General features: G+C 52.3%; 8 protein-coding genes across 8 annotated transcripts; 6 read left to right on the top strand and 2 right to left on the bottom strand.

The window, feature by feature from the left end:
• Positions 1-237: 237 nt before the first annotated feature.
• Positions 238-2,659, top strand: VPS27 (Vacuolar protein-sorting-associated protein 27; the record flags this gene model as incomplete). The annotated part of the gene is made up of 5 exons (XM_049391856.1): positions 238-311; positions 367-499; positions 549-833; positions 881-1,643; positions 1,689-2,659. 5 exons carry the CDS (start codon positions 238-240, stop codon positions 2,657-2,659), a joined length of 2,226 nt encoding a protein of 741 aa, XP_049240494.1.
• Positions 2,660-4,396: 1,737 nt separating this feature from the next.
• Positions 4,397-5,956, bottom strand: J4E84_009292 (uncharacterized protein; the record flags this gene model as incomplete). Its single annotated transcript, XM_049391855.1, has 2 exons — positions 4,397-5,597; positions 5,802-5,956. 2 exons carry the CDS (start codon positions 5,954-5,956, stop codon positions 4,397-4,399), a joined length of 1,356 nt encoding a protein of 451 aa, XP_049240493.1.
• An 890-nt stretch (positions 5,957-6,846) lies between these two features.
• On the top strand, positions 6,847-8,902 carry J4E84_009291 (uncharacterized protein; the record flags this gene model as incomplete). Its single annotated transcript, XM_049391854.1, has 2 exons — positions 6,847-8,601; positions 8,753-8,902. The coding sequence occupies 2 exons, from the start codon at positions 6,847-6,849 to the stop codon at positions 8,900-8,902; spliced, it is 1,905 nt and encodes a 634-aa protein (XP_049240492.1).
• Positions 8,903-12,123: 3,221 nt separating this feature from the next.
• J4E84_009290 (uncharacterized protein) lies at positions 12,124-14,859 on the top strand (the record flags this gene model as incomplete). Its single annotated transcript, XM_049391853.1, has 2 exons — positions 12,124-13,944; positions 14,005-14,859. 2 exons carry the CDS (start codon positions 12,124-12,126, stop codon positions 14,857-14,859), a joined length of 2,676 nt encoding a protein of 891 aa, XP_049240491.1.
• A 175-nt stretch (positions 14,860-15,034) lies between these two features.
• On the top strand, positions 15,035-16,315 carry J4E84_009289 (uncharacterized protein; the record flags this gene model as incomplete). The annotated part of the gene is made up of 2 exons (XM_049391852.1): positions 15,035-15,043; positions 15,071-16,315. 2 exons carry the CDS (start codon positions 15,035-15,037, stop codon positions 16,313-16,315), a joined length of 1,254 nt encoding a protein of 417 aa, XP_049240490.1.
• Positions 16,316-16,877: 562 nt separating this feature from the next.
• Positions 16,878-17,647, top strand: J4E84_009288 (uncharacterized protein; the record flags this gene model as incomplete). Its single annotated transcript, XM_049391851.1, has 2 exons — positions 16,878-16,891; positions 16,975-17,647. The coding sequence occupies 2 exons, from the start codon at positions 16,878-16,880 to the stop codon at positions 17,645-17,647; spliced, it is 687 nt and encodes a 228-aa protein (XP_049240489.1).
• A 252-nt stretch (positions 17,648-17,899) lies between these two features.
• Positions 17,900-18,913, top strand: J4E84_009287 (uncharacterized protein; the record flags this gene model as incomplete). Its single annotated transcript, XM_049391850.1, has 1 exon — positions 17,900-18,913. The coding sequence occupies one exon, from the start codon at positions 17,900-17,902 to the stop codon at positions 18,911-18,913; it is 1,014 nt and encodes a 337-aa protein (XP_049240488.1).
• Positions 18,914-19,202: 289 nt separating this feature from the next.
• J4E84_009286 (uncharacterized protein) lies at positions 19,203-19,749 on the bottom strand (the record flags this gene model as incomplete). Its single annotated transcript, XM_049391849.1, has 2 exons — positions 19,203-19,232; positions 19,501-19,749. 2 exons carry the CDS (start codon positions 19,747-19,749, stop codon positions 19,203-19,205), a joined length of 279 nt encoding a protein of 92 aa, XP_049240487.1.
• Between the last annotated feature and the right edge of the window lie 766 nt (positions 19,750-20,515).

Below are 20,515 nucleotides of genomic sequence, written 5' to 3'. Positions count from 1 at the left end.
CCGTCCCGCGATTCGCAGGGTTGAAGCATGCGTCGGTGGATGCGGCTCAGAGGCGTCCGGCGTCATCGCCAAGCCCTCACCTCGGACAGCTTGCTACCTAACCACCACAGCGACTATCCCCACGCGCTACTCTCCACCAAGCCGCAACTTTAATTCGAAGTCGAGCAGCTATCAAAGTACATCGATTTACATCTGACACCCACGAATTCATTCAATCCACTGGGAGCGCCCTACATCATGGCGGGCTGGTTCGGGTCCTCGACCACCGGCGCGCTCGACGAGCAGATCGAGCGCGCCACCTCTTCGAGCTTGTACGAGCTGGCCGAGATATCCACAATATTCGACACATCTGCTAATACACATCAGAGAGGACATGCCCCTCAACCTCGAGATATCCGACGTTATTCGCTCCAAGACGGTGCAGCCTAGAGATGCCATGCGCGCATTGAAGAAGAGGATAGGGAATAAGAACCCCAACGTCCAGCTTGCCACCTTGAACGTATGAAGCACTATCGAACAAAGCCATGAATACCTACTAATCGTCTCAGCTCACAGACACGTGCGTTAAGAACGGCGGCGCCCACTTCATCCAAGAGATAGCTTCCCGCGAGTTCCTCGATAATATGACGTCCCTCCTCAAGGCACCCCCGACCGTCGCACCCAACAACGATGTGAAGAACAAGATGCTCGAGCTTATACAGTCATGGGCGACTGCCGCTGAAGGGCGCCAGAACCTCAGCTACATCAACGAGGTCTACTACAGCCTGCAACGGGAGGGCTACCACTTCCCCCCAAAGGAGAACATCTCCAGCAGTATGCTTGATAGTAGTGCAGTACGTTGAAACAATATTACGCGAATAACACGTACTAACACTTTCAGCCCCCCGAGTGGACCGACTCCGACGTCTGCATGCGATGCCGCACGCCCTTTACCTTCACGAACCGGAAGCACCACTGTCGCAACTGCGGAAACGTCTTCTGTGGCGCATGCTCGAGCAAGAGCATCCCATTACCCCATCTCGGCATCATGGACCCTGTGCGCGTCGACGATGGCTGCCATGCGAAGCTCACCGAACGGTCGCGAGGAACACCGCTCCCGAGAGTGTTCGACACCCCCAAGCCACAGAGGACGCTATATCAGGGCTCAATGGAGCCGCGGAATGCGCGCGTCGAGGACAGCTTCGATGCCGACTTGAAGCGAGCGCTGGAGATGAGTCTGGACGAAGCCAAGGGAAACGGCTCTTCCGGCTTTGTGCCTCAGTCGCAGTTGCAGTCACAATCCAAGCCAACCAACGGAACGAGCAAGAAACAGCCTGAAGAGGAGGAGGATGCCGACCTGGCTGCCGCTATTGCAGCTTCCTTGGCCGACATGGAAGAACAAAAGAAGAAGTATGCCACGACCTTCCGGGAACAGGCTTCCAATGCAAACGGATCAGCACCTTTTGTTGCGCCTAAGAACGATTACGAGCTCACGCCTGTCGAAGCCGAGAACATCAACCTCTTTTCCACATTGGTCGACCGGTTACAACACCAAGCGCCTGGCACTATCTTACGCGAGCCGCAGATACAAGAGCTGTACGAGAGCATTGGAAAGTTGAGGCCGAAACTTGCCCGTACCTACGGCGAAACTATGAGCAAGCATGGTATGTTACACCTCTGCGCCATCGGAACTGTACTAACGTGAGTAGACACACTACTTGACCTACACGCGAAGCTGTCAACCGTCGTCCGATACTACGATCGCATGCTCGAGGAGAGACTTTCCAGCACATACAACCAGGCCAGCGCCATGTACGGCCTCCCAGCTTCTTCACAACGGCCGACATCCAACCTATACCCAAGCATACAGCAGTCAGGCGCACCGGGATCAGGCGAGAACTACTACACAGGAAACGCAGACCCTTCGAGTGCATACGGACAACCGCAATCGCAATACGGTGGCGGTTACCAAGCACCCTACCCACAGTTCGACAAACGTCCGCAGTCCTACGCTCCACCGCAAGATCAGTACCAACAACCCTCACAACCATACCCCAACCTCGCACAGCCACCACCTAATACTTCGTACCCGAACCCTGCTTCACCACAACTCCAGCGTCAAGTCTCAAATCAGCAGTACCCGCAACAACAGTCCTCGGGATATCCATCGCAAGCACCTCCGGTGTCTGACGCAGAGAGCGCTAGCTTCTACTACGGAGACAGCGCTGCAGCGCAACCCTCTCAGCCGCCAATGCAACGAAGCCAAAGCTACGGCTCCCAGCCATCCCAACAACAGCAGCCTCCCTCCCCACAAGCATACACCCGAGCTCCACCACAGCAGACGCCCATCTCACCACCCGCACAACCTACGACTGCGTGGCAGAACCCGCCGTATCCCAGGCAAGATCAGCCACAGGCTCAACAACAACAACAAGCGCCTCCACCACAGCAGCAGCAGCAGGCACCTCCCCAGCAACAACAAGCTCCGCAACAAGCGCCTCCTCCCCAACAGTACTGGCAACAGCAACAGCAAGCGCCACAGCAGCAGCAGTCTTCGGCGTGGCAATCAGCACCGTATGCGACGGGCGGTTATGGACCGGAGAGTTTCCCGTCTGCGCCGCAGAATCAGTTGCCGGTCCAGCAGCAGAAGGTTGTTGATGAGCCGCTGATTGATTTGTAGGTGATTATATCGAGATGGGCTATAGTATGCGTTGAGCTTTATTTCGCAGAAGATTCATAGTCTAACGCACCCAGTCTACGCGCTGTCATCATGGGACGGCACAATTTGATAGTCATTAAAAAAGGCCAGGGACAGGATTGTTCACTCAGGCCTTTGGGCGTTTCATGCGTCAAGAACGACCTTCATCGTCGCTTATAGATACTGGGATATCAGAATAATTGCAACACTAAGATATGTCACGTCTATCTGCAGTAGGACTTTGTAGCACAAGTCTCATTTTCAATGCTGAAAAATCAAATGCCTAAGTTCATTGTCTTTCCTGTGAAGAAGGACGAGACGATACTTGCATATTTGTTCCCTTCATAAGCGAACAAAGCCATACGATACGCCGGATCTGGTCAAAATGCCGCGACCTCCATTGACGGACTGATCAAACAACGAGAAACCACAAAGACAAATCACTTTACTTGTCCAACATGCACAATGCAGTCAGCTCGCATCGTTGAATTGAAGGATGACTACAATACGCCCGTGGCATACCCATCGCGACACCAAGAAGACATCCGCACACCGAATCCAGTATGGCAACATCCACAATCACCGCCGTCCTAACAACAGCAACAACTTCCGTCGCAGACCACGCAATCCATCCCGGTGACTCCCAGCCCCCCACTTCACCCTCCCTCTCCACCCTACCCACCCTCCTGCACCTCCTCATCCTCCTCTCCATCCCCCTCTTCCACTCCCTCGCCTCCGCCCGCCGCCACAAAATCACCCAATCCAACCAAGAAGCCCGCAATCTAGAACACGCATGGCGCGTACCCTGGTTAACCTCCGACTGGACGACGTTATACGGATTAATCGGGTTGGCGCAGAAGGGAGAGATAAGAGGCGAGCATACGCCTTTTCATGCTGAACATATGTCTACGATGCAGCGGCGATTGAGGAATGAATACGGGACTAATAAGAAAGCAAGGTGGGCGTTGAGCCGGTTGTTGGAACGGGGTGTTATTCCGCTGAGGGTGGAAGATGGTGGGGTTTCGACGGAGTGTACACGGAGATGGGGTGTGTCGTCCAGTTTTCCCTGGGTGATGATGCCGATGTGGCAACAAACCAAGAAGAGGGGCTTCTTTGAGTTTCTGGTTCCGCATCCGGAGAGGGTGGAGGTGAAAGCATTACTACAATTGTTGGGGCAGAATCGAATGAACTACACCGTTTCCTGGAGGTCGCACAATCCGAAAGGGGGGGAAATAAGGACGAGTACTACGACCGGATTCAAAGCGTATGGACAGCCTGAGTATTTTCCGCTTTCCGTGGGCGCAGAATCGAGCTGCGAAGTCCTGTTACCGTTTTTGCCAGATACAGATACAGAGGTGGAAAGTGCGCATCCCGGAAATGATCAGATAGCAGGGCTGGATGATTACATGAAAGAGGACACAGATGGAAGGCCGCGTGTGCCGTTGTTGCACTGGAGTAGTTGGGCTGTTGTTAGGGTTGAGGCTGCACATTGGGGGTATGTGGAACTGGATCATTATGTGCTGGGTGCTGTGCAGGATTGTGGGATGGGGGTTACGTATAAGAGAGAGATATGTGGGAAGAAGGCTGTGGTGGTGGAGGTGACTGCGTGGGAGAGAGGGGTTTGTGAGAAGAAGGCTTTGGGGGAGATTGAGCGGTGTGGACTTGGGATGTGAGTGAGTAAACGGATTGGAGATATTGTGATGTTCGTGTTTTGATTGTCTAGAAGGAACCAGGTTGTAATTGTCGTTTCATCCATGCTCCGATTTCTTCTATTCGTGGACGCGTTGCTGGATCGGGGTCTTGTTGAGACCAGAGTCCGACGCCTTCGTAGGAGGTTAGTTCGACTCTGTCTTGGGCGATTTCTTCGTATTGCTTCTTCTCTGCTGCGTCGTGCCAGCGGGATCGCCCAGAATGCGTCTTCAGAATTTGGCGGGCGATGCTGCGTCGAAGGTGCTTGGCTAGATCGTTTGTGGTATCGTTGAGCGGACTCTGCAGTCCAGTTGTGACGTTCCATATCGGCAGACTCAGTCTGGTACCTGCTGGAGGGTAGTTGCGGGCGTAGGCACGACATCTGCTCAGCGTTGGTACCGCTGGTGGGGCTTTGATGGCATCCTCGAAAGTCGCATAGTGATTCATGGCCATCTGAGTCTCGATGTCGAGGAGCTCGTCTGGTTGCTGTGATGCGAAGATGTCGTCTTGCGGCGGCAGGGTAAGTTGCGCATGAGGGGAACGGAAGAAGTGCAGTGGAGATGCAAATCGATCGAAGTAGTCTTGCGGCTTCCTAAATAGAACGTCACGCCTTTCCGACAAAATCATCGTGGGTATGATTCCGTTCTCTCCATAAGCTTGCCAAGATGTCGGCGGCGGTGTTTTGGGCAATCGCTTCCTGCCACGCTTCTTTCCAGTTTGCAGATTCTCTATGGCCTCGCGAATCGCCAATGAACCAGCCATGTCTTCATCAGCTGGAAGTTGGGTTTCGTCGCCATATTGCGGCTCGGGCAGATCCTCCGGCTGGACGACTGGGAGCTCGTCTGGGAACACCCAGTCTACAATCGGATTGTTGATGGCTGCAGCGCCGATTCGACTCTCCCCAACACGACACTCTGTCAGAGCCAGCATCGTTGCCAATGAGCCGCCGACTAGTTCTCCGCATACACCCATGCGAGCCAGATAAGGCCGTTCGAATTCATCGATAAGGATATGCTCGCGGACCCAATCGTAGCCAAGCAGCACATCGTGACATGGGGTCGGATACTGATGCGCCGACGACGCGCGGTAGTTGACACGCACGATAGTCCCAGAACTTGACTCTTTTAGCGTTGTGATAACGCGTGTGTCTTCATCTGAGCTCTCTGGCACTACTGGTCCTGGAGGCAGGTAAAGCAGGACCGGAGCTTTAGATGCTGATGCGTGGAATACGCTAAAGAGGGTTAGTACGAGAAGAAGCCAAGATGATGCCCAGAAGCTGCGATCTGAGGTATGCTCGCTTAGGGCGGGGCATGGTGTTGGATTGCGGAGGAGCAAAGCGCTGTGAGGTCATCGCACAGCATGCGGAGGATTCCCCGGGCAATTGCGACGACGATGGCAACAACGTCATGTGAAGACAAGACGGAGCAAGACTTACTCAACCGTAATGGAGCCGTTTGACCGACAGGGGATCTCGATGCGCTCACATCGTGGGAGGGCGGTGACGGCCGAGTAAGGTCGTCTGGGGGCGAGGAGCGAGAATCGGGGCGGTGATAGGGCAGTGAAAGCCTTCAGACAGGAGTGTCGCAGCATTAATGGGGACCATGCAAGCGATGGTGGGCACAGGTGTAGTCACAAGTCACCAGGCGGGCAAGGCGTGCAAGATGAGAGACCTCAGTTCGCTTGGGGCTGTCGCTTCCGCATGGGGACGGGAAGACGGCCCTAGGGGAAGGAGCCACCGCCGCGAGGAAGGCGCATCAACACAGCACAGACGTGAAGTGAGGGAATGCAGAATTTGCGTGCGCGATATAAAAACCGGTGCGACAATAACAAAAGCCGTTAGCAGAGCTGTCAAACATCAACAGTTGTGCGGTAGTGCTCAGGGGGAGTGGAGGGCGGGTCAGCATGGGGCGCGGCGTGCAGGGAAATTAGGCTAGCTGCTTTGAACCCCGAACTGTCGTGGTCTGGTGCAGTCCACAACCCGCAGCCTGATTTCATTTCTACGCCGCCTCCGCTCCTTGGTGCCGACCTGTCTTTCATTCCCGTCTGTCCTTGACCGTTGTGCACTGTGTGATTCTGCCTGTGGTGTCGGATTCCCCGCAGGCCCCTCGAAACCTATCACGCTCACGCCCATTCGCGCCTACGACCCGCTTTCACAGCCTCCCAGACCCGCGTAGGACCAAACTCCGTATCACCTAATGCACGCACCTGCACGCTGCGCCCGATAATCCTCCCTAATATATCTTTTTGCGAAGATTGCGTTGTGCGACAACGCCGTGTTTCCAACATTGCGACCCCAACGCCTTATCGCGACGACCTCGACCGCCCTTTCAACACTTGCGCCTGCTAGCCTCCACCTGGGCACCGCGATCCTCACACCTCCACTGAGCCTACACCAAACCTATACACCTACGCGAAACTGGCGAGGGTCGAATAATACCTGGGAAACGCTGCTTCGGGTCGTCGCCCGTTAGCTTATCGATATGGCGGAAGGATCCAAAGTCCGCGCAGTCTTCACTCTGTGCAAGAACCTGGTGCTGGCGGCACTGCTCTATGCTGCTATCTACGGCGTCATCACCTTTATAAACGACCCCTCTGTTGCTGCGAAGGGCAAGATTGGCATTCCCGCCTTCTTGGACAAGGCTGGACCCACGGAGCTGATCGAGACAACCAAGGCGGGCGTCAAGGTCAAGTTCGCCGGCACCACCAAGACTGTCACCATCAACCCGCACGCCAATGTCTTCAACCGCCCCATTACCGCCGTCAAGAACAAGGACGACTACCTGGGTCCCCGCCCGCATGTCGATACCGAGGCCGACATTGACATGCTGATTGAGGAGTGCCGCGGCACCTATACTGGCATTGAGAAGATGAGGAAGCCCTTTGACTGCCTCAAGTTCTTTGCAGAGGGCGAGGACCGCTACTACAGCCTGCCAGAGCCCGCCGACCGTGCCAGCGCCCAAGACCCTCGCAACGCCGACTTCATCAACGCAGACGGACACGGCAAGACGCTTGAAAGCTATACCCCTGTGAACGACGCGATTGCTGCCAACGGAACCAACATCGGCACCTGCCCTGGCCCTATCATCCCATACCACACCTACTGGACTGGCCCCGCGACCTGGCGAGTGGAGGTCTTCATCAAGAGTTACCTCTACACCCAGAACCTGGCTTGCTCTCGTCTTTGGTTATGGCTTGACACCGACCACAACCCGAACGCCGTCTACAACATGCTGAACAAGGATGCTCTATTTGCCCGTTTCCTGCCTCTGGTCGAGCGAGGTGACATTGTTGTGATGCCCTGGAAGTTCCCTAACCGCATTCCACTGGCTACCGACAAGGAAGACAAGAACGGTTTCGACTACTACAGCAAGCCCGGCGCGGTGAACGCCAGGGGAGAGAAGGACGTGGCCGAGAACATTATTGAAGACAAGGATGGCCAGCAGTGGCTTGTCCTGACCCAGAAGCAGATGACATTTCTTCCGGTCGCCGTATCCGATGCCGTCCGCTTCATCGTATTACACATCTACGGCGGTGCTTACTTCGACATGGATGTTCTGATGCTCCGGGACATGCGACCACTTCTACTGCCGAAAGAGCATGCCTGGGCAGAAAGATGGGCGGCACATCCTCACCCCGGTGATTACAACACTGCCATCATGTCACTCTCGGCAAACTCCTCCCTCTCATCCTACTTGCTCTACGGCGGTATCAGAATGGGCGTCAACTTCCACCCCCGCGTGCTAGGTCGCATGGCCTGGAAAGACGGACGCGACCAGGAGTTCAAGATGTTTGAGACCGCCGCCTTTGATCCTATCTGGACGGAGTTCAACTGGGACCGCGAAGGACGCTGCACTGTGCCGTGTATCCGAGACTACAGCGCAGTCTTCAAGGGCAAGATTGGTGGCGTCAAGGATGAGTGGGAGAGTTATGACGGCCCACAGCTCAACCGTATCGACCTCAAAGACGCGCAACGCAAAGAGCTCAGAATGCCCGCCAGCGATTCCTTGGCCAAACGCGGGGAAGACAACGTACCCGCGTCCGCTGCGCTCCCAACTCCCAATCACGGCGACAAAGAGCACCCCGATTCGTTCCAAGCCACGCTTGACGAGGAGGCTGAGCTGAGAAAAGCTGGCGTGATTACTGACTACGTCTTGGAAGAAGACAAATTTCCTCCCAACAACCGCACGCTGGAGAACTTCTTCCGGGGTGCCTGGACATATCACATTCACAACCAGGTAAGTCTCAACAGAATTTCCACATGTTGTTGCCACCCCAACCCCGCTTCTGCACATCTAGTCCAATGTCCCTGCAGCGAGTATCTTGGCAACGGCTTCTTCTCCACAAAAGAAGGAAAAGCAAAGAACATACGCTAACAATGCATCTCAGTGGATGAAGCATCCAGAACCCTCGTCATGGATCTCGGTCCTTGAACACGCCCACGACGGATTCATTGCCGGCAAGCGCACGAACCCTTACGGCGAGAAATGGACTGGTCCTACTCTTATGCCATACAACTACTGGCCTGAGTACGTGTGAGGCCCCGGCATCCGCCGAACCTTAACCCCCCTTCTGCGACATCGAGCTACCAGCCGATGCGCAGAGGTTGCCGTGTCGAGTGCTGTCGCTTCGGGAGAGACAACAATCCCTCTTCGTCAGGCGAATGTCGCATACGGAGAATTTGTGGTGGCCAGCTACAGATCCCCCCTGTGGCTTTCTGCTATGGAAACCGGCCAGCGACTCTTCGACCACATATCAATCACCCATTTATGGCATCACGATACGCTCAAATTCATTTTTTTCTCGTCAAAAATATAAGCGCAGCATAAAAGCCAGTTTCACAATATATCTGTCTTTTTGGAGTTTCTGGTGTTGATTTTAGTACTACTTCTTCAATTGGCTCGCTTTCGCGGCATATACCCTTCGTTTCTTGTTAATTGTTCTTGATCTTTCCTGGGCCAGTGTGGTACTTGGTGAGGTCCTTTTTGGTGTTGGGGTATTTTTTTTCGCAACAAGATATGGTTGTTAGTCAGTTAGTAGGGTAGGGATATCTAACGATGTGGCGTCATGGCCAGAAGTCAGAGAATAGAATGGAATGAATCTACAGGATTTGTTTGAAGTTGTTATTGTGTACGCGTGTGCTGATTGGTTCTGTTTTTCTGAGTATTGTCTTTGTGTGGGATGCTGCGTGACGGGATAGAACAGTGGCTCTTGAGCAGGGGAGTGGTGATGGATGTAGTAGAGCTTGAATTTTGACACGGGTTAAGTGATAGGATGTATGTATGTATTGCAGGTGTGTTTTCTATCTCGATGCTTTTGACATGGGTTATTAAAGTTAGCCTTGGTTCGCCTACTTAGACTCGCCCTGTAGATAGTAGATTAGACCTAGTAATTAAACTAGGTTGGACGACGAAGACGGGTAGACGCTGGAGTTGATGCGGATCTCGATAATGTAGATACAGTGTACGCTGAAAGCCGGCTTGTGCTTCGACCTCGTAGAAATATCCTTGCTTGGTAACCGGAGTTTATATCTTAGCAGAGCATACGATGTAGTAGAGTTTAGGGAAAAGAGGCTACAATTAGCACTTCAGATGTAGTTGAAAAATAAGTTATACTTGCACATCAGCTCTGTTTTTAGAAGGTGGCTAGTCACTATACGTAGTCCGCTGCCTTTGTACAAGTATCTAGTAATGATAAAAAGAGGCGTAGAAGCCTCTTTACAGGTTAAGAACTTCTAAATAAGGTATTAGTTCCTTAATTACTTTGTAAGTAGAATTCCTCGTAACTTATACAAGGCGTGCAGTAGCTGCAAGTAGTATATTATATTTGCAACTTTCCGAATTGTAAGTGTATGTAACTGCAAGCACATGATTGCACACTAGATTCTTAAAAAAAGATCATTCAAATTAAAGCGCGTATGCAGGTTAGGAAAGTCTAGGTACGCAGATTTGGATTATACTTGTTGTCCGAGCCGGGTAAGCAAGGTCTAGAAGTATCTAATCTATCCCAAGAGATGGCTACCTCGGTAGCGAGTTGTCTAGGTTATAATACACTCTACTTTACCTAATAGGTACTATTATACGCGATAATGCCCGTTACCTATCTTACTATCGTTACCCTTGATATGATGCGATGATACATGGGTTCCGATAGCCACGACAATTGTACCAGCCTGTTTGTATGCTCAGCTGGGGACATTTCCGATAGTAACAAGCCAGGACAGCAATATTCAACACCTACAGATGGAAGATGACGGCCCTGGCACGGGGTAGCACAAAGGGTCTCCTACCTACATCGTTCTTGTCCAAAGAAATAGAAGATAACAACCACAGCGATCACGCGGAGTCGGAGTGATTTCACCAGAACCGCACCACAATTAACCAACGGGCATCGGATAAAAAGCCATGGTCGTGGAGCCGCACACTAACACATCATCCAACGGGACGCATGCCAACAGCCGAGAGTGTAGAAGGTTCTCAAGATGAAACAGTATCAAGTGCCCAAGTCTCAGTTGGGACAACACGGAGTATCGTCCATAGGTGTGATTTCCTGACCTGCCTGTTCGCGGTACGATCACCCGATGGGCTGCAGTCCGCCTCGTGACGAGCCCCATACAACGCGCTTCTATGCCAGCGGAAGAGCGCGATACTTTGTAAAGGTCCGAGAGTGTTCCCGTTGATACGGCTACAATACGACTACGCAATGCCATCCCACACCAATCTGTCCATGATCATCGTCTCACATGCGTCGAGAGATCCTGGCCATGTCCCGACCCCCACGCGTGTCAAACGGGTTCCTCGTGCCTTGCACCGTGGAAGTAACGTTCCAGAATGAAATCCGCCTGTTCTCCGGAGTCACTTGGTAAGGTATCCTTGCTGTGGAGCCAGATCTGACAAGCGCTTTTCCCGAGATTCGTCCTGTACCTTGCTGGTGAATGCCAGCAGGGATGGAGCATGACAAACGTCTCGAGTGATGCGTGCGTGAAGGTCAAGCGGATCGGCATGTACTGCATTTTAGACTTCCGTCCCGGTGCTTTGGTGGCGGTGCGGCTGGGAGAAGAGCGTTGCAAGCGTCGTTGAGCGCAGCTCCTACTTTTCATAGACGTTGAACCATCGCGTCTCTTGGGCCAATGCAAGTCGCCGAGGTACCAAGTAACCAAGACCCGGGGACACCGACGTCGAAGCTGATCTTATATTCTTTTGCGGCAGGGACTGACGTGAGATGAAGCAAGTCGGGATGTGGTGGGAATCGGAGATCGGTTAGTAGACGCCGTAAGGACACTAGTCCAGAAAGGGGATCGCGCGGACTCTATCAATTTAGTTGACGATTTTCCAGAACCCAACCTGCCAGCGCGGACCGATTCACTGACACTCCTGCTTCAGCTTTCCCACGCGAGGCGCTCTCGAGCACGACTGTCACATTCCATGGTTTGATGCATGCCGGGAAGTGACGGAACTCAAATGCGCTTTTCACCACTCAGACGGACGAGATCTTCACTATGACGTCTAGAAGAGTTTTGAGGCTTCTCATCCTCGTAGCTGATCCTCCGCATGGGATAAGATGAATGCGAAAAAGCGGGGTCGCGGCAAGGGCCTGTACGCGTCCGCGCTTAGCAATATTCGCATACCGGGTACCATGTATACACTGAGGTGTTATGAACGGCTATCGCCAATTTATCCATCTTCACCCCAGGGTTTCATCTTCTCCTTTGTTTACAAACTTGGACCGCAACGATGTTGAAGACGTTTGACAGCAGCACTATGAGTGAGGTGACAGGTAAACCTCATTCAAAGGGTTCCGACAATTCGGCGACGCCAGCGAATCCATCGTCCGCGGTCCCACAGCCTACGGCACCTCCCGAGCCCCCTCGCCGCCAACAGATGCGCAGCTGCGACTCATGCAAGCGCGGCAAACGAGCTTGCGATGCAGACAAACGCGTCGACTTTGCGAACCAGACTTGCTCCAACTGCCTTCGAAAGAACCAAGTCTGCACCTTCAACTGGTTGAAGACAGCATCGGTGACTCATCCAGAGCGAGAGAGAAAGAGGAGGCGCTCAGAGGAGAAGAGTGATAGAGATCAGCTCGAACAACATGCAGCAAGTAGCACTGTCAGCTATCAGCATCAAGTACCACCTGGATCTACGGCGAACGAAGGTCAACACGAACTACAAGATCGATGGACACAGTGGTCATCATCCCAAGACGAAGACGAGACGCGCGAGGACTACTTCACAAACCCGCCGAGTGACGACGTGGATAACATATCCGACGAATCGATACATTCGCTGGATCTAGACTCAGTGCAGTTGGGGAGGAACAATGAGCAAGGATTGCTCCAGCCGCGATACTCACGGAGAAACTCTTTCGCTCTGCGTCCTCATCGTCGAAACCAGAGAGACGATGCCTCATCTCCATTCATGGACATACTGTTGGGGGAGAGAACGTCTCGAGGGTTTGTGACCAACGGGCTATTACGCATCTACAACGACAGCATGGAAAACTCTCTCTCATGTTGGCTCACAGAGCACAACTGCCCGTACACGATGACGCGCTACAAGCCGTCTCTCCTCTCGGCGAGTAAGGCTACACGGGAATGGAGTGGTACCTGGTCAAACAGAATGTACAACCGTGTACTTCAACTTGATCGAGCCTACGCATCCCTTCGCATCCGGAAACCAACAAACGAGGAAGAACGTACAATCTCCAAAGCACTCAACATGGTCATTATGTCTTTCGCGTCACAATGGGCTCAAGCGGGCGAAAGAGGGGCAGGAGGTCGTGCGACTGACCATCAGTTTACGGCAGACAGGTTTCCCCAGTCGAATGAGTTTGAGCGATCCATGCAAGAGACACTCTGGCATCAAACAGCTAAGCTGCTACACGAGGCTGCTGACATCGGTTCTTTCCGAGTCATCTTTGCCTTGATCATCTTCTCGCTGACCCAACGGCCCCTAGACACCACACAGCTACATGCACGTACGGATCCCAGGTTACGAACGCATTACGAACACTTTCAAGCCCTAGTACAAGACGATGACGCCCCTATATTCTTGGAGATAGCTTTGCGACAGCTACTCGCCCAACGACGGAGACTGGAACGCGTAGAACAAGACCTGGGACGAGACCCCCTTCAGCAAGAAGACAGAGATACCTTCAACCTTTTGTACTGGTTTGGCGTTATGTTCGATACCCTATCCGCAGCGATTTCCCAACGACCAGTAGTGGTCGACGATGAAGATAGCGAATTACCACCTCCAACCAACGACACGTATACCGAGCCGTTCACATGGTCTGATCCTCCTACCACTTACACGCACCAATTTGCAATGCCGACAAATCTTTCCAACCTTTCCACTGACCCTCAAGCAACTCAGGCCCAGGAAGGCAATGCGGTGTGGGGTGATCTCTTCACGCGCGATGGCATACTGGAAGTAGACCCTGGAGCAGCGCGATGGCCATGTAGCTACAAGGTCGCCGCCGCAACACTCAGCTCCGCCGCACCAGTGAAAGTACTACTATACAGACGCGTCGCACATCTCCAAGCGTTGGTATCGCGGAAGGTTTCGCCAGCTAGGATCGAGGTGAGTACAGAGATATGCCATTTTATCTTCGTGGCTTGTAGCTGACAATCTCACGCGCAGTCAGGTATAAACGGCGCATTCCACGTCTACAACCACTGGCATCGCACGTACGCGCCCTTCTTCTCCGACTGCGTAAAGCACCACGCCACCCTCCCCACACGCGTACAATCCTGGTACACACTGATAGCAGGCCACTGGCATCTCGCTACCTTCCTACTTTCCGACTTACTCCTCACAATCGACAAGACGAAACTCTCTTCGCCTAACGAGCGCACCCTCCGACAGTCATCAAACCTCGTGGATACACTGCGCCGCCAAAATGCACTGGCCGTCGCCGACCTGAGTCTTGCCAGCATACACAGTGTGAAAGAGAAAGAAGGAACAGATGAGTTCCACTTTGCGCTCAGCCAAGCCGCGCTGCTGACAGAGCCGTGGACTGTGGCTTTCGTGCGCTCGTTATGCAGAGCAGGCTACGTCTTGGTGCAGGTCGTGGCGTCGGAAACGATCGAAGAAGAACGCGATCACGCAATACGGAGATGTCGCGATTGCATCGAGGGGCTCTGGTATCTGGGTCGCAAATCAGACATGGCGTTTCTCGCTGCGCGCTATCTGTCGGATATGCTGGATGAGGCGATACGTGATACGAGTGCACGCATGATGACGGAGGAGATGGGTAGTGACAGTGCGACTGTGTCGTCTCATTTTGGTACGGGCTCGAGCCCTGGGACGGATGCGGGGGTGCCTGGGTATCAGCAGCCGTTTGGTTCGATTGGGGCTTTTCCATCGTGGTCGGATGCGGATTTGATGGGGAGTTGTCAGCCGGGTACTAAGATTGACGAGGGCGAGATGTTGAATATGGAGACTCCTTTGAATGTCGATAGTGCGTTGCTTTGGGACTTTAATCTGCAAGGGTAGCAGCAATTGCCTGACGAGGCTAGAAACATCTGTGAGATCTATGAACGACTACTTTCTTCCAGCGTGTTCACGACCGGCAGAGCAAACGACGCAACGGAAAAGCTCGGCCATATATATTTGCAATCTCCGCGGTCTCTGTTGAGCACCGCAGAGACTACGTAATACCGATAACACCATGCCACTAGTCTTTAATTCCTCCTTTCATGACGAGCGCTTTAGCATGGTCAGAACCATCAAATCTCAATGGAAAGTCGCAAACCCCACAGACGTCATCCCAGCGGACATGCGATACCCTGGACTCATTGCCACCTGGCCTCTACCCATCTTACGAGCCATAACCTATCTAACCCGTAGGATGCCGGGTGAGGAGGGACGGGACCGATTTGTGAATCTCCTCAACACCGGCTACCTAATGAGGAAGGCAACCGCAGAAGAGTCGGCTACTTTTGAACCGCAGCTACAGCTATCCGATGTAGAACATGTCCGAGAAAGCGTTAAACTGGAACCGGCGGCTGTGACGGTAGATGAGGAAGCCGCCCCAGTCCAGAACGATGTTACACATCCCCAAGAGCGTCCAGAACGAATACTTCCAGAAGACGAAGATGAGCCGGAGACTTTGAAGTTGAAGTTAGATCTATGGATCCAATACTACTGGAACGTCACTGATATCAAAGCCCTTGTTCCCCGGGACATGCGGCAGCTAGACAAATTTGGAAAGCCGACCAATCGGGCGCTGCACAGCTCCAGCGACCAAAAGGATCTGTTGAAGGTACTCTACAAGCTAGCTCGCATCACAAAAGGTCGAAAGGATGCAGCATGGGCGCAGATAGAAGAGGCGTGGAAGGCAAGAGGAGGCAAAGCGTTTGCAGAATCAGACGTCAAAGTCGCTCTTGATCACTTCCGTGACCTACGTGAAGAAGAAGAAGATGATGACTCTGTTACCAACAGTCGAAAGCAATTACCTATTGCACCTTCAAACCCCGACGGCACTACCGGCGAGGAGGGTCAGGATGGCGCGATGAACACCCAGCGGGGAAATCAGCATCTCGATGGAAGGCAACGGAAGAGACGACGACGCGAATCTCGAGCCACCCAACCCCACACCCACGACAGCGCCGATTCCCAAACGCTGCTGCCCGGCACGGATGTCGCAGGGGCAGAACCCTCGAGGGCTGACAGCCGACGCTCCTCAGTCATGGTAAGACGTGACAAGGACTGCGCGAGTAGCATAGCGACCCACGACGCTACGGTTGACGAGGCTGCCTCGAGCGTACACGAAGCGCGTGGAGCAGCGACCTTGCCGCCAAAGAGGAAGAGACGGCATTCGCTAGACGAAGATGTGGCAGATGTTGATGAGGAGAGTGGCAAGACGGGTGATGACAAGAAGGATGAGCGTGCAGAACAGGAGTACGATGAGCTGGAGCCGGAGGAGGCGCAAGAATCACCAGAAAACTGAGCCGTGATGTTTGAGACGGTGGACGCACCACAACATGGGGAGGTTGAGAATGGGCAAGAGGTTAAAGCAATGTAGATAAGACATAGTGCAGATTAGACCTCGAGCTAGTACATGACATGACTGGTGGTGCCCGCGACTGTCACGTACAATTGTAGCGTTCTAAGTTGTTTATTACTGCGCCTCAATGGCGCGTGGGGCTTGACCTTTCCGACATGTGCCAATAGACGTGTGGCACACTGCAGATCCAATGTCGCACAGCAGTAAGAGTACGAACATGACCAACTCGAAGCCTCTATGAGCTGTTTTCTCCAACGACGCGCAAGTTTGGGGGTTGGAAGCGAGTTACCCCGCATCGTTAGCTGTTTCGCTCTTACCACCACATAAGAAGAAAAGACTAGGTAGACAGGTCTGCAGACTACATTAGGACAAAAACTTGCAAAGTAGGTAACCTAAAATTAACGTAGGCTCTAGGCTGTTTAGTGTTTTCCTAGGTTAGCGTGTTACTAAAAGCCCAATCGCCCCAGCTTCAGAATGACGAGCGAGAATCCCGCCCCAAACACGCATGCACCAACTCAGGTAGGCAATTTTGGACCTCAGAGAAGCGGGCGAGACTGATGCTATCCTGCAACTCGGCAGCATGCACCTTCAGAAGTGGATAGTACCCCCAAAGATACTCTTATCACGATCGGAGATGTCAAATACGATGTCGACCTCTCGCAGATACCTTATCTGTCGTCCTTTGCCGATTTCCAAGCCAAAGCCCAGCCCGACGCGACCGAGTTGGTCCACGGCCCAATACCACTTTTCGACGTAGCTTTGAAGGGAATCCAATCGGGTTATCGTCAATGCTTCAGGAATCTTCCCCCCGAACTTCAACAGTACCACGTTCTCTGCGAAACATACGAGTTTCTCGGCATTAATGTCCTCGAAAAACGACGTATCGACCAGATCTTCAGCGATCTGAGGCTCTGCAGGATAGATTGGGACCCAGAGAATGAAGATACCAAGGGTCTTAAGTCGAAAGCACGCGACACCGCTTTCAGGTTGCTGTATCTCATCCTGCTGGGCGAATTTGAGGATGATAAAATGAATGGCGACAAAGTGTACAACGCAGTGTTGTTCGTGTTATCGCATCCCGCGACGTTCAAGTCAAGAACAAGAATCGTAGTTCGGGCGGCGTATGAGGAACGTTTTGTTGTCTCGCGGAAGCAGATAAAGAGACTAGATCAATGGTTGAAAGGAGATGATGCAGATGATAGCGAAGAAGCTACCACTACAGACGAGGAATCGCTCGAGGATTCGGATGAGTACTATGGATCGGATTGGTCGTAGGGATTGCGGAAGTTTGTGCGGTTACTCAGGGAATTATGATTCCATTGTCAAAGCCCCGGCGATCACGTTTCTTGATCAAGAGAGATGTGATACATAACCACGGATGCTTGCTGTCTTCACAGGCAATCACAGTCTTTTGCATTGTCCCGCGTGACAGTAGCAAATAGAATACTGCCATCTTACCCATCTATATCAGTAGTAGGAACGCTCTCCGGTCAGTCTCAAGATTCTCATTTCACTGTCGATAACACCATGGATCTACCAAAGGACCATCCCGATCGTGAAGAGCGAATAATTCTCGCGACGAAGATTACATCTCAGTGGGAAATCACCACCGAAAGCACTGCGTGCATTCCTCTAACTATGCGCTACCCGAAAGACCTTCAGTGGTGGCCTATCGAAATCCTGCGGGCCTTGGGTGACCTCGCCGACGAAATGCCAGGTATCGAAAACGGGAACGACGTCTACGATCTACTGGTAGAGGGCAAAATGAAGAGGATGAAGGACAGCTCGTCAGCAGAGATACAGCTGAGCGACATATCATATGTTCGAGATCGGAGATACAACGAGGGAAAGGAGAAGATGCCTGACACGTATGCGGACGATGAAGGTATGCTCGTGTCGTATACTTTGTTCGAAATCGCAAAAGAGCTAATTTGGGCAGAAGCAGAGTCCATCGAGCTCACATCTGATGATGACGAGGTAGTCGATTCGCCTTATGATACGGACGACGCAGACGACGCCATCGAGCCCGGCGAAAGTTCTGAAACATCTGCCACAGTAGACACGACCGTTGCATCCATCAATCAGCACAATAACAACTCAGTTGCTCTTCCAGCTGCCATACTTCCCACGGATAGCCAAAAAGACAAGTACAGAAAGTGGAACCTCTGGATCAACCATTACTGGCAAGTACAAGACTGCAGAGATCTCATCCCGGTTAACATGCTCGAAAGATACAACAAGATACCAAATCGAAACCGGGAGTTGAAAAGGTACGGAACTAATCGAAACGGTGAGGTCTTGGAGCTGCTCTACGAGCTAGCTAAGATAACTCGAATGCAGCGGAAAGATGATGCGTGGAAGATTATCAAGGGGCACTGTGCCGACAGACCGATGCGTAAAGATGGCCACAAGGCGCTTTCGATTAGCGATGTTAAGTTTGCTCTTGATTACTTTAGGGGTTTGCCGCAGGAAGAAGGAGAGGAGTCTGCCGCTGCTAGTGAGCTAGCTTCTACAGCGGCGTTGAACGACACTAAGACTTAAGGTCAAGAAGAGATTGAGGAGGAAGCTTCTTTGGCTAGAGGCGAGAATTAGGAAACGCAGCAAGCAGGTTATGAGAAAAGTGATTATAGTTAAGACAATTAGAGAAGAGAAGAGACGTAAGATACGCTAGATGTAGGAGAGGATCAGAAACGCCTAGTTGACAGTTCAATCTCTTCCAGCATGAACAATGGATAGCAAGATGAGTCCCTGATCGCGAACCCTAAAACTGAAATATTGGTCCTCGTCTATCAAGCTGCTAGCGCGCCTAATAAGATATTTCACAATTGCCTTAGCTAAAGCGTAGCAAGGAGGCTACATACTATTAAGAAGTTAGCAAAATATTTTAATACGTACAACTAGCGGCTACTTTACTCTACCCGAAGGCCCTTCCAAGTGATCAAAGTATAATCTCAACCCTTTACTTCCACCACGCCTTTTGATCCCACAATCCCAAATCGGCACTTCGTCTCCCCAACGCCACATATCTGACAGTGTTTACACCCAGAGCCATCACCGGGATCACCACTGCAACGTATCTTCCTCTCACGGCAACGAGTGCAGGTTGTCTTGGCCTGACGAATCCTCACAGCCAGCCGTTGCTCTTCGCTCAGTAGTCCAGGTCTCCGCTTGGGTGCTTGTTTGCGGCTTGCTGCGTTGTCCGATTCGTGGGTTTCCGGGCGCTCGGCTTCAGATTGTTCCTCGTTCGCGATCAATTCGGGTTGTTTGTTGGACTGAGCAGATGTGTCGGGCTCATTGTCAGGGGAGGGTTGAGACGGTTGATGGCCCGTGTTGACAGCTTCCTCTTGGTCTCGCATGGCTACTTCAGTTTGTGACATTCTCTAGGGTGCTTGTGTGGAAGCGTTGGAGTGCTCGTTCCTACCAAGCGTGCTGATCTGGCGGCTTACGAGAACGACGAAGGCGTGGCTGACAATGTGAACGATGAAGTAGAAGAGGAGATTGGGCCAGTCTAGTCATAATCTGGGTCAGCCGAGTATTTGGGTGGATCTTATTGTGTGACAACTGTCTGCGTATCGGCTGCTACGTCTGTCGTGGAACATTGGCTCGACTAATTTGGGGGGATCTATGACAAGTTACGGTGTGTGATACATTGGATGAAGGCATGTACATCCAGTTCGACGCAGACCACAATGTCAGCGCGCCTCCTGAATACAATAAAGATCGTGTTGTGCAAGATGATTGATGGATACGTTCTAGCCACGACCGTGTAGCCTCATAGGCTTGAATACTGCCAAAACATGCCGTATCGGAGCTACAGAACCCTACTACTTTTGATCTCCGCAATGAAATAGTGTGTAATACCGCCACAGCTGCGTAGTATCCTGTCAACACTCCCGAAGCTGGCGGATTGGACCTGATGGATCAGGTTTCTAGTGCTGATACTGGACAAAGTTCTGTTCGTTATCATACAGGAGAGGTTGATGTGCCTCGTATCGGGGAATCAGAGTATGGGCAGTTGTTTTGAACAGTTAGCGGGGTCTATCGCAACATCCGTTTGTCTGTGAAAGGATTGGTTTATCTTAACGCCCGTGTCGTGGGTCAAAACCAAGTGCAACGAATGCTTCCGTGGCCATCCTCTATAAT

Source organism: Alternaria hordeiaustralica (assembly GCF_023758085.1).
Source record: "Alternaria hordeiaustralica strain BMP 2776 chromosome Unknown scaffold_27, whole genome shotgun sequence".
Classification (NCBI taxonomy): Eukaryota; Fungi; Ascomycota; class Dothideomycetes; order Pleosporales; family Pleosporaceae; genus Alternaria; species Alternaria hordeiaustralica.
Note: the sequence above shows the minus strand (reverse complement) of the source record. Positions and strands in the feature narration are given on the sequence as shown.